Source organism: Pelodiscus sinensis, chromosome 5, assembly GCF_049634645.1.
Source record: "Pelodiscus sinensis isolate JC-2024 chromosome 5, ASM4963464v1, whole genome shotgun sequence".
NCBI classification, from domain to species: Eukaryota; Metazoa; Chordata; order Testudines; family Trionychidae; genus Pelodiscus; species Pelodiscus sinensis.
The window spans coordinates 24,870,169-24,886,179 of NC_134715.1; the positions used below are offsets into that span (position 1 = coordinate 24,870,169).

Genomic DNA, 16,011 nt, shown 5'->3' on the forward strand with positions numbered 1-16,011 from the left:
AAGGCAGGACTAAGCTCCATCTACACCATCCCTGACAGATGTCTATCTAACCTGTTCTTAAATATCTCCAGAGAGGGAGATTCCACCACCTCCCTTGGCAATTTATTCCAATGTTTGACCACCCTGACAGTTAGGAATTTTTTCCTAATGTCCAATCTAAACCTCCCTTGCTGCACTTTAAGCCCATTACTCCTTGTCCTGTCCTCAGAAACCAAGAGGAACAAATTTTCTCCTTCCTCCTTGTGACACCCTTTTAGATATTTGAAAACCGCTATCATGTCCCCCCTTAATCTTCTTTTTTCCAAACTAAACAAGCCCAGTTCATGAAGCCTGGCTTCATAGGTCATGTTCTCTAGACCTTTAATCATTCTTGTCGCTCTTCTCTGTACCCTTTCCAATTTCTCCACATCTTTCTTGAAATGTGGCGCCCAGAACTGGACACAGTACTCCAGCTGAGGCCTAACTAGTGCAGAGTAGAGCGGCAGAATGACTTCACAAGTTTTGCTTACAACACACCTGTTGATACAACCTAGAATCATATTTGCTTTTTTTGCAACAGCATCACACTGTTGACTCATATTCAACTTGTGGTCCACTATGACCCCTAGATCCCTTTCTGCCATGCTCCTTCCTAGACAGTCGCTTCCCATCTTGTATGTATGGAACTGATTGTTCCTTCCTAAGTGGAGCACTTTGCATTTCTCTTTATTAAACCTCATCCTGTTTACCTCTGACCATTTCTCTAACTTGCTAAGGTCATTTTGAATTATGTCCCTATCCTCCAAAGAAATTGCAACCCCACCCAGTTTGGTATCATCTGCAAACTTAATAAGCGTACTCTCTATCCCAATATCTACATCATTGATGAAGATATTGAACAGTACGGGTCCCAAAACAGACCCTTGAGGAACTCCACTTGCTATCCCTTCCAGCAGGATTTAGCACGGTTAACAACAACTCTCTGACTACGGTTATCCAGCCAATTATGCACCCACCTTATTGTGGCCCTATCTAAGTTATATTTGCCTAGTTTATCAATAAGAATATCATGCGAGACCGTATCAAATGCCTTACTAAAGTCTAGGTATATGACATCCACCGCTTCTCCCTTATCCACAAGGCTCGTTATCCTATCAAAGAAAGCTATCAGATTAGTTTGGCATGACTTGTTCTTCACAAACCCATGCTGACTATTCCCTATCACTTTATTACCTTCCAAGTGTTTGCATGAGATTTCCTTAATTACCTGCTCCATTATCTTCCCTGGGACAGACGTTAAACTGACCGGTCTGTAGTTTCCTGGGTTTTTCTTATTCCCCTTTTTATAGATGGGCACAATATTTGTCCTTTTCCAGTCTTCTGGAATCTCCCCTGTCTGCCATGATTTTTCAAAAATCATAGCTAAAGGCTCAGATACCTCCTCTATCAGCTCCTTGAGTATCCTGGGATGCATTTCATAGGACCTGGTGACTTGCTGACATCTAACTTTCCTAAGTGATTTTTAACTTGTTCTTTGTGTATCCTATCTTCTAAACTTACCCTCTCTCTGCTTGTATTCTCTGCTTGTATTCACTAATAAGTCAATGGAACTTGTTTCTAAGTCACTGGACTTTGGAAAATTTTCTGTGTAATTATGATCTCATTGAAAATGCTGGTTCACTGAACATAAAACTAGTCTCACAACTAAAGAAATCTAAAAATATTTAGGGTACCATTAAAATCTCAATGACAACATATCAAGTAATGATAGTTACTGCACCAATCATTATTCATGTAAATAAATATTTCAATCACATGCTATTTTATGTCTCAGTAAACTTGAATTAAACAGTCCTAAGGGATCTTATAGTAAGTTGTTTGCAATGGTTCTTATCTATTTCATAGCAGTGACAGAACAAATCGGACTATACTCACTTTAACATAAAATAAGATTCCACTAAGATATGTACCTCGTGCTCATTAGCCCCTTAGCATAGGACAAGCCAGTAGTTCCTCCTGTGCTAGCCTGAATATATTTTGTTAGAGTATGTCAAGCCAGGAATTCTTTTCAACATCCAGCTAATAGACAGAAATCTTGATTGAAGTTGTGCAGATATGTAAGGATTTGTTTCACAGTAACAGTGTATTATTCCTTTTCATTCACACACTTTTCTATGACAGTTCCTGAAGTAGTTCTTCAGAGGAGTATATCCAAGAAACAAAAGTTTTCACATGCCAAGAATGAGTCATGAGACAAGGTGAAGTCAAATTTTCTTTCTATACAAGACACTGCAAAATAGTTAAACCTAGAATGTCTGTGATTATAAAAGTTTGGGGGCTTTAAGGCGTTTTAGAAAATATGTATTAAGGGCCGCTGCCACAGGGTGTTTCCCAGGGTTCCTGGCCACGGCTGCCTGTCTACCCTACCCCACTGCCAGGCCCAGTCCTTCTGCCACTGGGGATTCTAAGGCTAGGGCTGCCTGCCTCCACCAATGCTGTTTCAACCGGGGAGTTCCTTGGCCAGCGCTACCCAGTCTCTTTGGCCCTGCTGCCACTCGGGGTTTTCTGGGGTTCCCAGTTGTGAGGTTGCTGGCAGCTGGGCAACCACAGTAGCCTTCCCCAGCTGGAACTGGGATTCCCCAACTGGCTGGCCCAGCTGACTCTGGGGGTTCCCTGGCCAAGATGGGGGCTTCTCAGCTTGGGCTCCGTAGCCCCCGTGTTCTCTCAGCTGGCTCTCACTCCTCACTCCACAGCTCTTTGTCCAGCAACATCCCTGACCCTACCAGACCACAGATGTTGACAGACCAGAGAGTCCCGGATTTGGGAGGTTCAACCTGTACATATCTTGCAACACTTGCTACAACAATGTCTGTTCCCCCTTTCGGGTGACATTACCTCATGCAAATTGTAACCAAACTTGTTTGTCTGAGCGATTGGCTGAACAAAAGAAGTAGGAATGAATGGAGTTGTAGGCTCTAAAGTTTTACATTTTTATTTTTGAATTCAGATATTTTTGTACATAATTCTACATTTGTAAGTTGCACTTCCATGATAAAGCAATTGCACTACATTACTTGTTAGATGAACTGAAAACTTCTATTTTTTGTTTTATACAGTGCAAATATTTGTAATCAAAATAAAGTAAGCACTGTCCACTTTCTATTCTGTGTTGTAATTGAAATCAATATATTGGAAAATGTTCAAAATACTCAAAAATATTTAAACAAACAATATTCTATTATTGTTTACCTGAGCAATGAATTGCATGATTAGTTTTCTTTAATCACCTGACAGCCCTAGGGATGTAAAATCTCATTTAACTTGCTAACAGGTTAAACATATTGTTTATCTGGTAAACCCTTTAAAGGGGGAGCGAGCGGAGGGCTGCCCCCCTCTGCCTGCCGCTGAGCTAAAGGTCCTCTCTACCCCATCCACTGCAGGCAGGGACTGCACCAGCATCCCAATCAGAGCAGCCCCTGCCTGCAGTGGACCTGGGCCTGCCGCAGACAGAGGCTGCACTGGCCGGGCCACCAGACTAGCCCTTGTCTGCAGTGCACCCTCTACAGGGATAGAGCACTCCCCTGGCCACACCACATGGGGGAGCTGCTTCGGCAGCCACCAGTTAAGGTTAACTGGTAAGCCTTGCCGGTCAACCAGAGACCCCACAGAGGGCCCAGGATCTTATCAAACATCTGTGTTGGAAGACTCCAGAAGCTCTCCAGTAGATATTACTAAAGAATTTCTTCGGTTTGTTGAATTCACGTCACTCTCAGCTATAAAGAAAAAAGATGACCAATGTTGAAACTGCATTGCAGCTGTATTTGTCACGTGATCACAACTGTAGTGGAGAACGTTCCTTCTCTCTCCATAGGTCAAAAATGTGCCCGATCCACCATGGCACAAGAGCATCTCAATGTTCCTCTTGTGCAGTGAGAATGAAATAATCAGGTCTTTGAATTACGATGACAAAGCTAAAGCTAGTGAAAAAAATGTTTTTTTAAAAATTGAGTGTAGAATAAACATGTTAATATGTATTTATGTAACTATGTATATAGATAAATGTTTGAGAACTTCATAATTTGTTTGAAATATGCGTTTAGGCCCTTCCCTCCCATTAGCCTTAGACTTCTCATAACCCTCATCCAGCCTTACCTTGGCTAAGAGCACTGTATAATTGCAAAGTATTATTATGATTTTCTGACCAGACAACACATGCCTCATTTGGGACTGGAAGAATGCGATCAGACACAGGGGCACAGACCAAACAATAAAAATGAAGTGAATACAGTACTATATTAAACGTAAACTATTAAAAATAAAGTGAAAGCAGCATTTTTATTTTGCCTAGTAAAGTTTCAAAGCTGTGTTAAGCCAATGTTCATTTGTAATTTTTTTTAAAGAATCATAACATTATGTTCAGAGTGACAAACAGCCTCCATTCCTCAGGTGTTCATAGCTCTGACATTCTATTGTAAGTAGAAATAAAGTCAAGCAGGAACATAAATAAAATGCAATAATTTTGAAAACACAGTTGAACAATCAATATTACCATCCTTGCGATATTTTGAAGTTGTTTCCATTGTGAAGATGGATAAAACAAAAAGTCAATATATTGAAATTTTTCATAAGACAAAAAGTTCCAAATCAACTTTAAGTCTTGAAACATAATGGCATTCCTGAAGCAAAGTGTTTTATTGAGGTTTGTGAACCAAATCAAAACTATTTCTTTTCAAGACAGTTCAACATTGAAATTCACTTGAAAGGAAAATTACTAAACTGCTCTCCTTATAGTCTGTGTGTATTCTTTGGGGCAAATGTCTGTTAGGCCACGTCTATACTGCGTGGAAGATCGATGCTGCCATGGTTGATCTTCCTGGGTTCTAATGAAGACCTGCTAAATCGAACTCAAAGGGCGCCCTTGTCAGCGCCACTACTCCAGCTCCTCACAAGGAGTAAGGGAAGCCAACAGGAGCGTTTGCGCTCGTTAACCTCCTGCTATGTGGATAATGCAGAAATGCAGTGCAAGATGCTACGTAATTAACATTGCTGGAATTGTGTATCTTAAGTCAACCTTCTGCTGTAGTATAGACCAGGCCTTAGAGAAAGGCCCTTCTGTGACTTTCCTGCATTCCCATTGGCTGTGTCTAGACTGGCCAGTTTTTCCAGAAAAATCAGCCGCTTTTCCAGAAAAACTTGCCAGCTGTCTACACTGGCCACTTGAATTTCCACAAAAGCACTGACTTCCTACTGTAAGAAATCAGTGCTTTTTGCGGAAATACTATGCTGCTCCCATTCGGGCAAAAGTCCCTTTTGCGCATAAGGGCCGGTGTAGACAGCTGAGATTTGTTTTCCACAAAAGAGCCCCGATCGCGAAAATGGCGATCGGGCTTTTTTGCGGAAAAGCTCGTCTAGGTTGGCACAGACACTTTTCCGCAAAAAGTGCTTTTGTGGAAAAGCGTCCGTGCCAATCTAGATGCTCTGTTCCAAAAATGCTTTTAATGGAAAACTTTTCCATTAAAAGCATTTCCGGAAAATCATGCCAATCTAGACGCAGCCATTGTGAAATTAAAGCAGCTCCTTCCCACAACCGTCACATCTATGTATTAAACTTAAGTACTGTAAACATGTTCCAGTTTTACCTAACCCTGGCTCTGCAATATGTGTTTTTCTGCTAAGACAAAGACGCACCTTTTTTTGGTGGGGGGGGAATGGCCTAAACTTCTAGTCTTTCGTATTGCAAAGAAAATATTTAGTATGTGAGCCAAATGGGCATTGCTAACTTTCTGAATCTGAGGTCAGGTGCACTGAAACAAAAGCTCAAAAGAGAACTACACACACACACACACACACACCCCAGCCCTGTCAGCTCAGAATACTAATAAATGAACGTCCTCAAGGGCACCATTGGATGGCAGAAGTCTCCTATGCCCTTCTACCTCCTTCCCCGAATTTTATACAGAACATTTGCTCCTGGCACACACAGCTTAGCCCCCGGTGAAGCTCCGAGTGTCTAATGTGAGTTCTGCTGAGGAGATGTGCTGCTCTCAGCTTGTGCCCCTGGAGCAGGGAGTCAATATTTTGTTTATAAATAGAGGGAGGGTGATGGAGATAAGAAAGGCATGGTAATTCAAATAAGAATCTGGAAGTTAAATGGAAAACAGAAATCCCTCTGGGACTGACAGCATGAAAAGTAACAGAGGTCAGGAAGGATGGAGAATGAGAGTCAAATGAGAGATCGCTTAACCCCCAATGGGCAGCAGGTTCTGCCCCCATGCTGGGTTGTATAGCAATGGCTGCTGTGCAATTTTACATTTTATCTGAAAACCATTTTGTTTTGTCATTTTTTGTTTTGAGTTTGAGACTAGGAAAGAATAAGAAAGGGTCATATGAGTATCAGATGTGTTTATGCCTCAAATTCTTAGGGTTTCAGCTGTAGCCAGGCCAATTCCAGAACAAAGAACAGATTTGCATCCGCATAAAGTCAACAAATATCATTTGTAATATTCATTGGGCACTATCCATGTGCACAGCATTTTTCAGAATATGCCAGAAAAAGTATTCCCTGCACCGAGGCATATAAAATGTGTAGCCCTGACTCAGATATTTAAGTATGAAGTATATGGATAGTAACATGTGCTCAATAACTCTGAGTGGAAGTACTAAAAACAGTGAAATTTTACTTAAGGACTAGAAGATTTGACCCTCCAATCCTTTTTCAAGCGAAAGAACTGCCAAGCGCTCCTCTGCCTGTTTATTTTCCTTTCCTGCCTGCAATGCCCCCTTCCCCACCCCACCCCCACCCCCAACATATACCTCTCAACACTTAATTTTTTTCTTCAGCTTTAAAATGTGGAATTTTCTTGGTGTTAGGTTTTAAATATTCTGAGAGAACTGCTTCTCAACCACTGTTGTGTTGAGGAGCCTTCAGGAATGTTAAACACAAGTGCAGTGTTGCCAACTCACACAATAATTATCATTTTCCTTAAAGCCCTAGTTCCTGGAATCAAGTGGACGTGCGATGATTTGAGCCTTCATTCTTAAAGAAAAAATGAAAGTGTCTAACCCTTGTGGCTATGGAGAAAGCTTCAAAATGTAAACCCCAGAGCACCCTAAAGACTCAAAATGCAGACAACAAATAAAAAGAATACCAAATCTCTTATTTTTACATAATCATGATTTTCAGTGAACCTAACTCAAGACTTTTAAATACTTGGAGGTTGGCAATAATGTGAGTGTTACTTTCAAGTCACTTTCACTACCATTTAAAGTCAGTTTCTAGTCTATTGCTTGTAGTTTGGTAACACCCCCTTAGAACTCCTGCCCTTTCAAGTATAAGTTAATGGGGTTTCTTGTCTTGATAGAATGTTAGTAAAAGTTTAATGATAGAAAGTAATCTAGATTTTTCTACAATTGTTGTATTCAAAAGTAAGAATAAACATTAAAATTGTATATCTAATCAGTGCCCCTTCAGTGACTTGAAAGAAGATTTCGGTCTTTTGGCTAAGATCAAGTTTATTCATTTTTTTCTTTATGTAGGAATTAGATACAGTGCTCTTGTCAGTTAATTTCAAAGCAGTTTTTTCTTCAGATAATAAAACTAGAGTTTTCAGCTGCATAAGCTGTCCCTCGAATAACTGTTAAAATCACCCTCTACCAGAACCTGAAATGACACTCCTGAACACCTCAAATACATTATAGTTATTTTTTTCAGGGGACCTACTTAGCAATGAAAATTCAAGAGGAAAAATGTCTGTACACAAATGAAATTGTATGCTTCTACAGAGGATCTCTTTATATCAGCGTTTCCCAAACAATGGGCCGCAGCCCGATACCGGGCTGCGGGAAAAAAAGTACCAGGCCTCACCGTGGCTACCAGGGTGTTCCGGGCTCCCACTGTTCCCCACGCCCTCAGCCAGGCTGGGCGGATGCAGCCGTATGTTTCAGGCTCCCGGCAGAGGGATAGTGAGGGTTACCAGGTGAGCTCTTATTGCTGGTTGTGGAGGGTAGGAGGGGGAGTTGGATATGGGCTGCAGGGTCAGGGCAGTAGAGCTGCCCAGGGGAGATAGGGAGGGGAACTGGCTGGCAGAAGCAGGGCTGGCTGTGGAGGGCGGGGGGGGAGGAGAAGCAGGGCTGGCCAGGGGGGGCAGGAGCAGTGGGGCTGGCCAGGGGAGATTGTGCGCGGGGGGGGGGGGAGAGGGAGGGGAGAGAGCACCTGGGAGAATACTTCCAAAACTGGCAGGTAGGAGCAGTCTTTGCAAGTACAATAGGTATCAGAATAGTTGCTTGCATACTCAATCAATTTTTTCCTCATAGGCTTGTTTGTACTAGAGAAAGGGGATCTGTTATAGGTGCAAACAGCTTTAGTTTCCTAAGCTCTGTGTCTTCTATCATAAGCAATAGAAGTTCCAAATTGTAAATATCTGAGCTTATGTTGGAATCTTGTTTGCATTCTAAGAGACTTTTCAGGAATTGCAGGATTGCAAGTCACTTTATTACCACCTGCCTCCAGCAGAGGGAATCTTATCAATACTAGTTGAGTGTTAGCTCTGAAATATGACCAGCCTGTTACCCACTCACTCTCCTCTGGGCTACCCCAACCCTGTTTGTAGTTTGCAGATCGACAACAGATGTAATCCCAATTTGTGGTGTTGAGCCCCTGATTACTGGTTAAATTCTGGCAACACCCAGATCATGTTCCCAAAGGAGAGACAGGAACAAACATTTAAAGCAGAGTGCATTTGATATTTATACAGTCTAAATTTTACTCCATAGCCTCCTATCTAAAGGTATTTCTCACCCAATCTTCTCTTCTCTGTTTCCCAGTCCAGTTGAGATCCCTTCTCCCTGAAGCAGGGTCACTGTATTTTACTCCTTAGATAAAGGATGTCAGTGTCTTTGCACCCTTAACACACAACAAAACAGTTTTGATGTTCACCTCAAGAGAGGGTTCTCTTTCCCTCTACTTAGTAGGAATGGTAGAAGTTGTTTAATAAAGTAACCACGTAACCACTAAAAACCTTAGCCGTTACATGCCCTGCAGGCTCTGCAGTATAAGGCAGAGCCCACAGCAAAGCCTTCCTAGGAGCAGAGCCACCAGGCCCTGCCAGCCCTGATCCCAGGGAGGCAGCTTTGCTGTGGCAGCAAACCCACCTCCCCAAGAGCAAGGCAGAGTTTAACAGATAATCGGTTAAACTCTAACATCCCTACTACTTACCTCTTCCTGTTGATTTTCAGCTCAGATCTCATCAGCTCTTTGGTAGCATTTGACTTACAATGCTAATATACTTCTTAGAGAGACAATCTGGGTCAGGTAATATCTTTTATTAGACCAATTTATTTTGGTGAGAGAGACAAGCTTTCATGTCATCGAAAACTTCTTCTTCGGGTCTGAGAAATCTTGTCCCTCTTACAAGATGGTCCAGTAGACAATATTACCTCACCTATCAGGTCTCTCTAATATCCTGAGACCCACATGATATTAGAGAGCTACACTGCAAACAAGACTTCTACTGTATAACATACAATGCACTATCATACTGCTCAGAGTAGGGATGCTAGATATTGGCTAATTGAACAATAATGTAACAATCAAATGTTAGTGGTTACACAATTATTCAATAGTCCCTGGCCGGAGTGGGAGGTTGGGGGAGAGAGAGAAGAGACCAGCAGCCAGTGCACTCCCAGCACAGAGGCAGCAGTGTGGGCCTAGGAGGGCAGATGGCTCCGCGGGATCTGGTGCTCGTGGGGAGCCAGCTCCCCATGAGCACTACCTCCCCTGCTGCTACAGAGGCAGCAAGGGGGAGGTGTATGTGTAGTCAACAGGATTAACCACTAAACCCTAGCTTATCAGTTAATCATGTAGTGGACTATACATTGACATCCCTATCTTAGAGATGTCTCCCATTCTTTTGATGAACCCAGGACACTCCTCTATACTCCAGCAACCTCTGTCAGTTACTATCCATGTAGAATAGTGATAGAAATGTAGCCGTGTTAGTCTGGGGTAGCTGAAGCAAAATGCAGGACAATGTAGCACTTTAAAGACTAACAAGATGGTTTATTAGATGATGAGCTTTCGTGGGCCAGACCCACTTCCTCAGATCAAATAGTGGAAGAAAGTAGTCACAACCATATATACCAAAGGATACAATTAAAAATGAACAAATATGAAAAGGACAAATCACATTGCAGAACAGGAGGGGGATGCGGGGGGGGGGGGGAAGGAAGGAAGGTAAGTGTCTGTGAATTGATGATATTAGAGGTAGGGAGAGTGGGATGTTTGTGAGTTAATGGTATTAGAGGTGATAATTGGGGAAACTATCTTGGTAATGGGTGAGATAGTTCAAGTGTTTGTTGAGTCCTTTTTGGAAAGTGTCGAATTTTAACATGAATGACAGTTCAGAGGATTCCCTTTCAAGTGCAGATGTAAAAGGTCTTTGTAGCAGAATGCAGGTGGTTAAGTCATTGAGACTTAACAACAAACCCCGTTGCCAGCTTTGTCCACATATTCATTCTGCAGATACCATTATTGGACCTAACCAAGTGAGTTATAAGATCAAGAACACATATTCCTGCGCATCCAGAAATATAATCTATGCTATCATGTGCCGAAAGTGTCCGTCTGCTATGTACATTGGACAAACATCTCAGACACTTCGCCAAAGGATTAATGCCCACAAAACAGATATCAGACAAGATCACAAAGAGAAAACAGTTTCTTGCCATTTTAACCAGAAAGGACACTCTCTCAATGACTTAACCACCTGCATTCTGCTACAAAGACCTTTTACATCTGCACTTGAAAGAGAATCCTCTGAACTGTCATTCATGTTAAAATTCGACACTTTCCAAAAAGGACTCAACAAACACTTGAACTATCTCACCCATTACCAAGATAGTTTCCCCAATTATCACCTCTAATACCATTAACTCACAAACATCCCACTCTCCCTACCTCTAATATCATCAGTTCACAGACACTTACCTTCCTTCCTCTCCCCCTCCCCCCGCCCGCATCCTCCTCCTGTTCTGCAATGTGATTTGTCCTTTTCATATTTGTTCATTTTTTTTAATTGTATCCTTTGGTATATATGGTTGTGACTACTTTCTTCTACTATTTGATCTGAGGAAGTGGGTCTGGCCCACGAAAGCTCATCATCTAATAAACCATCTTGTTAGTCTTTAAAGTGCTACATTGTCCTGCATTTTGCTTCAGTTACTATCCAGTGGTTCTTCAGCTATGCATGCAATCAGCACAATTAGGACAAATGCATGAATTGTCAAGCATAAGTATATATTTGTGATGACACCTACCAACAGGCTTCTGTAAACTGGCATGGGACAACTGAATGCACATATACTGAGGGGGTCTATTTCATTGGAAGAACCATTATAATAGGAACATGTAGGGATAACATATTAAAGTATTAAAAATGATTCCCCCAAGTGGAAGTGACTCCCCATAATTTGTTCCCTACAACTAAAAGTCTAAGTTTGTTAAAGTAGAAGCATATAATGTTTAGATTTATTCTTGTTAGTGTTATCAAGCTTGATAAGTGTTTAGATGTTTTATTATTTAAGATTGTTAAATGTTTATATTTATAGTTATTTCCCCTCTAGAATATAATTTGTTAGGAATGTAATATTAGGTGATGTAACTTAAAACTGTTAAAAATATAATACTATGTAGCCAGAAACAGCTCCCCTCTCTGTGTCCCAGGGCACGCTCAAACTTTTGCAAGTGGCTCCTTGTCCAGCCACTAACTCTGCTCTGGGAGCCAAGCCCTGTAATTGACTAAGGGCATTGTTACACAATTGACGCCTGTTCTCTTCAAAGCATTGTGAAGCACTTAACCCTAATCGCAAAGTGAAACATTGTAACTATAACAATAACTAACTCAGCACTCAGAGAGAATGTTTTAAGAAATGCCACCAGAAACTTTTGTAACTTTTTGCAACTACAACTCTTGTACATGTAACAGTATTTTGTATAATAATAATTTATGTGAAACATTAATTAGGGAATGTATGTAAGAGAGAGGGAATGCTTGGACAATGAATGAATGGTTTGAGAGGTGCCAGCCTGAGAATGCAGCATCAAAGGGCTGAAGAAGGCGTCAGGTGCCAGTGCAACCAAAAGGTGTCAAGTGGAGAAAACCAAGTACTGGAGAAAACCAAGTACTGGAGGTCCACTCTATGAGATCACTGACAAGCACCTGGCAGCCACCCTGAAATCATCAGCATGATGCAGCAATTCCCATAGACTGGCATAGGAAGAAATTCCTATAAAGATTGGACCAAAAGACTATGGAGTCAGAGTCCAAAATTCTGCTGCCAGCCCACCAGGAGCTTCAGATGCGCATCTGATCAGGACTTAACTCCCCACTACCATCACTTGTGACAGAATACCTGGCCAGTATTCTGTCACAAGCAGCTTCCAGGCTGGTAACTATAACCTGAATGAATGTTTATATATCATCTTTACAATAAATGTGGCTTTTTGCCTTATCCCCCCTCAAAATCCTGCTTGCTTTTATTGGTACAACAGAAATTGGTAAGTATTCAAAAAAAAAAAAACTCTGAATCACCCAGAATATTCTCATCTGTGTATAATACAGACCCCTCAACCTATGCAATAAGGCTGCCTCTCACTAAAACACACATTCAGCAAACAGAATTCAGAAGCAGAATAAGTCAGTCAAGAGACAGTTAAGTTATCCCAACTCTACCTTTAAGTGGGTGGCAGTTTTATAAGAAGGGGTTATTGCCAGCCCTCAAGATCCCCCTTCTCCTCAATTAAACATACTCTTTTGAGTTATTAGCCATGAAATTGTATAGAAAATTGGAACTAAAGTTGATTTTAAAAGCAACACTAGGTTTAAAGAGGAAGAGATCCAAGCTGTATATAGCAGGACTTACCAGATGAAAAAAAGTTATTTTCACAGACTGCGGCACATGGCATCTAGCCAGAATATTAACAAACTATTTCATGGGGGGGAGAAAAAAAGAGAGAGAGAGATAGGAAGAAATATGGAAAAGAAAGAATCTCTATACCATGGATCTTTTTATGAGAAAAAAAGTAATTGGTTTTCACATGGCAATGTCACTATAGCTCAAATCCTGATGTTCTATTTATGCAGCTTGCTGGATTTGACATACTGACTTTTTTCTGTTGCCCTGCTGCTAATATTCAGGAAGTTTTCCTGCTTCAGGACTCATAGACTCATAGGACTGAGTAAGCAACCTCAAGATTTGATTCTATATACAAAACACACCAGCTGTGTCTACACTGGGCCACTTATTCCGGAAAAGCAGCCGTTTTCCAGAATAACTTGCCAGCTGTCTACACTGGCCACTTGCTTTTCCAGAAAAGCAATGACGATCTAATGTAAAATGGTCAGTGCTTTTCTGGAAAAACTATGCTGCTCCCATTTGGGCAAAAATCCTTTTCCGGAAAAACTGTTCCAGAAAAGGGCCAGTGTAGACAGTACAGTAGTCTTTTCCGCAAAAAAGCCCGGATCGCGAAAATGATGATCGTGGCTTTATTGCGGAAAAGCGCATCTACATTGGCCATGGACGCTTTTCCGGAAAAAAGTGCTTTTCCAGAAAAGCATCCTACCAATGTAGACATGCTTTTTCCGGAAATACTTATAACGGAAAACTGTTCCATTTTAAGCATTTCCGGAAAAGGGTGCCAGTGTAGACATAGCCACCTTGTATTCAGAAATTCACTGATAATAGTAAGGGAGTCCTTCACTATAAAGTTTTGTTTTAATCTGGTTCCACTGTATGAATAACTTTTGTATGTACACTGCATGAAGGAAGTGTCATGTACTGCAGCAGACTTTTAGTTTTGTCCTCCATCTGCAGCTGGGTGCAGAATATAACCAGACACAATGCCACAGGAAAGTGCAGTTGCAACGGACTTCAAGCAAATAAGACAGTGTAGCCTATAATGGAAGAGCTCCTGGCAATAAGTTTGCAAGCTGTGGTTATACCTGTTGATTTTAAAGGTCTACCTTTATTAACTTGTTACAAACATAAAAAGCAACATTTAAATAAAATCTTTTCTAAAGTAAATGGACCCTTTTGGAAGGGTGATATGTAACATGCACACATTTTGGATACTTATCTATAAATTACTCACATAGTTCTTCACAAACCATCCTGAGATTTACATCAATATTTCAACCTCTCTCTCTTACATACTTGTACCTCACCTCTGTTAGCACTGAGCTCTTAGCTGGACAGCTTTGTACCATTTGCTACTTAAAACATCTCAGCCCTGAGTTCCCCTATGCTGGACTGTTTCGCTGGCTACAAAACCAAGACTTCGGTGTAATTGTATTTCTGCCTAACTTCTGGATGTTATCTACTGATCTATAATTTATCTGCAAAAATATAAAATGGCAGAAAGTCAGCCTGCCTGCTGATGTCCCTGGCACCATCACCCCACACAACCCACCTGCAGACAGGACACTAAAGCTACATCCACACTGCAATGCTATTTCAGGGTACTGTAGTATCCTGAAATAGCTATCCCGCATCTTCACAGCTGGCCCATTTTTTCAGGCTTGCTATTCCAACATCCCGCTAAATCTCATTCTACAAAGGGTACCGGACATTTCGGAATAGCACTTTATTTTGAAATATGATGAAATAAGGTATTTTGAAATAGCTTATGAGATACAGTTTGTGTAGCTCAAATTGCGAATCTTATTTTGCATTATGGTGCAGTGTAGACGCACTCTAAAAGTGCCTGTTTCTGGTCTCCCCATCCTTACTGTGTCTGGGCTGCCCCTGAAGCAACCGGGAGCCAGCCCTCTGCAGTGCCTTGGGCAAAGCCAACCTGGCAAGCAGACCACAGGTGCTGAAAGTGGGGGGCAGCCCTGTCCCCAGGTTTGAAGCGGCTTCCCTTATAGGCAGGGTTGACAGTTTGGTTGAGTGGCTCTCAGCACCCCCCCAGACAGACAGAGGGAGGCTGGGCCAGGAGGGTCAGCCCTGCAGGGGGACGAGCGGCGCCAGCGCCCCTTACCTCGTTGTGGTGCAGCAGGTGGAGCTCTCCCAGGGTCGCTGCCCCCTGCCGCCCCGCGGCGCCCAGCGTCTGCAGCAGGCGGGTGAGCTGGGCGGCCGACAGGCTGCAGTTCACCCCGAACAGGCTGAGCACGTCGTCGGCGAAGTGGCCCGCGGCAGGGCCCTGCTGAGCCGAGGCCAGCGGGCTGAGAGCCGCGGTCAGCGCGAGGGCTGCTGCCAGCAGCCGGGGCATCTCCGCGCCGCGTGGCCCGGGGGCTTGGCTGTCTCGGCGCCGCTGGCGGGAGAAGCGATGCCAGCTGCAGCCCGGCTCCTCCTCGGCGCGCCTGCAAGAGAGCACAGGAGACTGGGCGATCAACCGAAGCCGCGCAGGGGCTAGGGTCGCCGGCGCTTAGGCACCGCCCCAGAGGTCTCTCCCGCCCTTACTTCGGCTCCGAAGCCGGCTCCCCGCCGATCGCTCCCGGGAATAGTTTTTAGCCTCCCTAAATACTCTCCCCGCTCCCAGCCCCTCCCCTCGGTCCTGCATTGCCTCTGTGCCGCTCCCCTCCCCGGTCACTTACACCGCCCTCGCCTCCTATCGCTGTCTCTGCTCGGAGTAAAGCCCAGAGGAGGGGCACGTGTTGCAATCCCACTGCCCCGACGGCGTCCGGCCCTTGCACGGGGTTAAAGATCGGTCGTGCAACCCGGCCGCTTTGCCTCTTCCAGCCAGAGCCGCCGACGTGACTCGGGTTAGAGAATAACTCTGCCTGAGCACCCCAGCTACCACCCAGCAACGAGTTAGCTGATTTATCTTCCAGGCGTGGCAGGTCAGGAAAGTGGAGCTAGTGCTCCCGTGCGAGACCAAAGCAACTCCCGCTTCACTCCCCGAGGTGTGTCTCGCTCGCTCCCACACGACTCACCATGTTGCGAGTGAGGATTGAGGTTGGCGATGAAAGAGGAAACACCAAAGCTGATAAAGCCAGTGGATTGTGCGGGGCTTGAATTATGTGCCAAGGTGCTGTA

At 43.2% G+C, this 16,011-nt stretch overlaps 1 protein-coding gene across 3 annotated transcripts in view; it reads right to left on the reverse strand.

Annotated features, from left to right (window-relative positions):
* The window catches only part of SLC39A8 (solute carrier family 39 member 8), a 49,625-nt gene extending 33,840 nt beyond the window's left edge, over positions 1 to 15,785 (reverse strand). For 2 of the 3 annotated variants that reach the window (XR_012904055.1, XM_025186574.2), the window contains exons 1-2: positions 15,436 to 15,559; positions 15,014 to 15,335 (exon numbers count right to left, since the gene is read on the reverse strand). Coding sequence is in view for 2 of the 3 variants with exons in the window: in XM_025186574.2 (XP_025042359.1) it covers positions 15,014 to 15,244 (231 nt within the window). In the remaining variant the exon portion in view is untranslated. The other variant, XM_006126897.4, reaches the window with a different exon arrangement.
* Between the last annotated feature and the right edge of the window lie 226 nt (positions 15,786 to 16,011).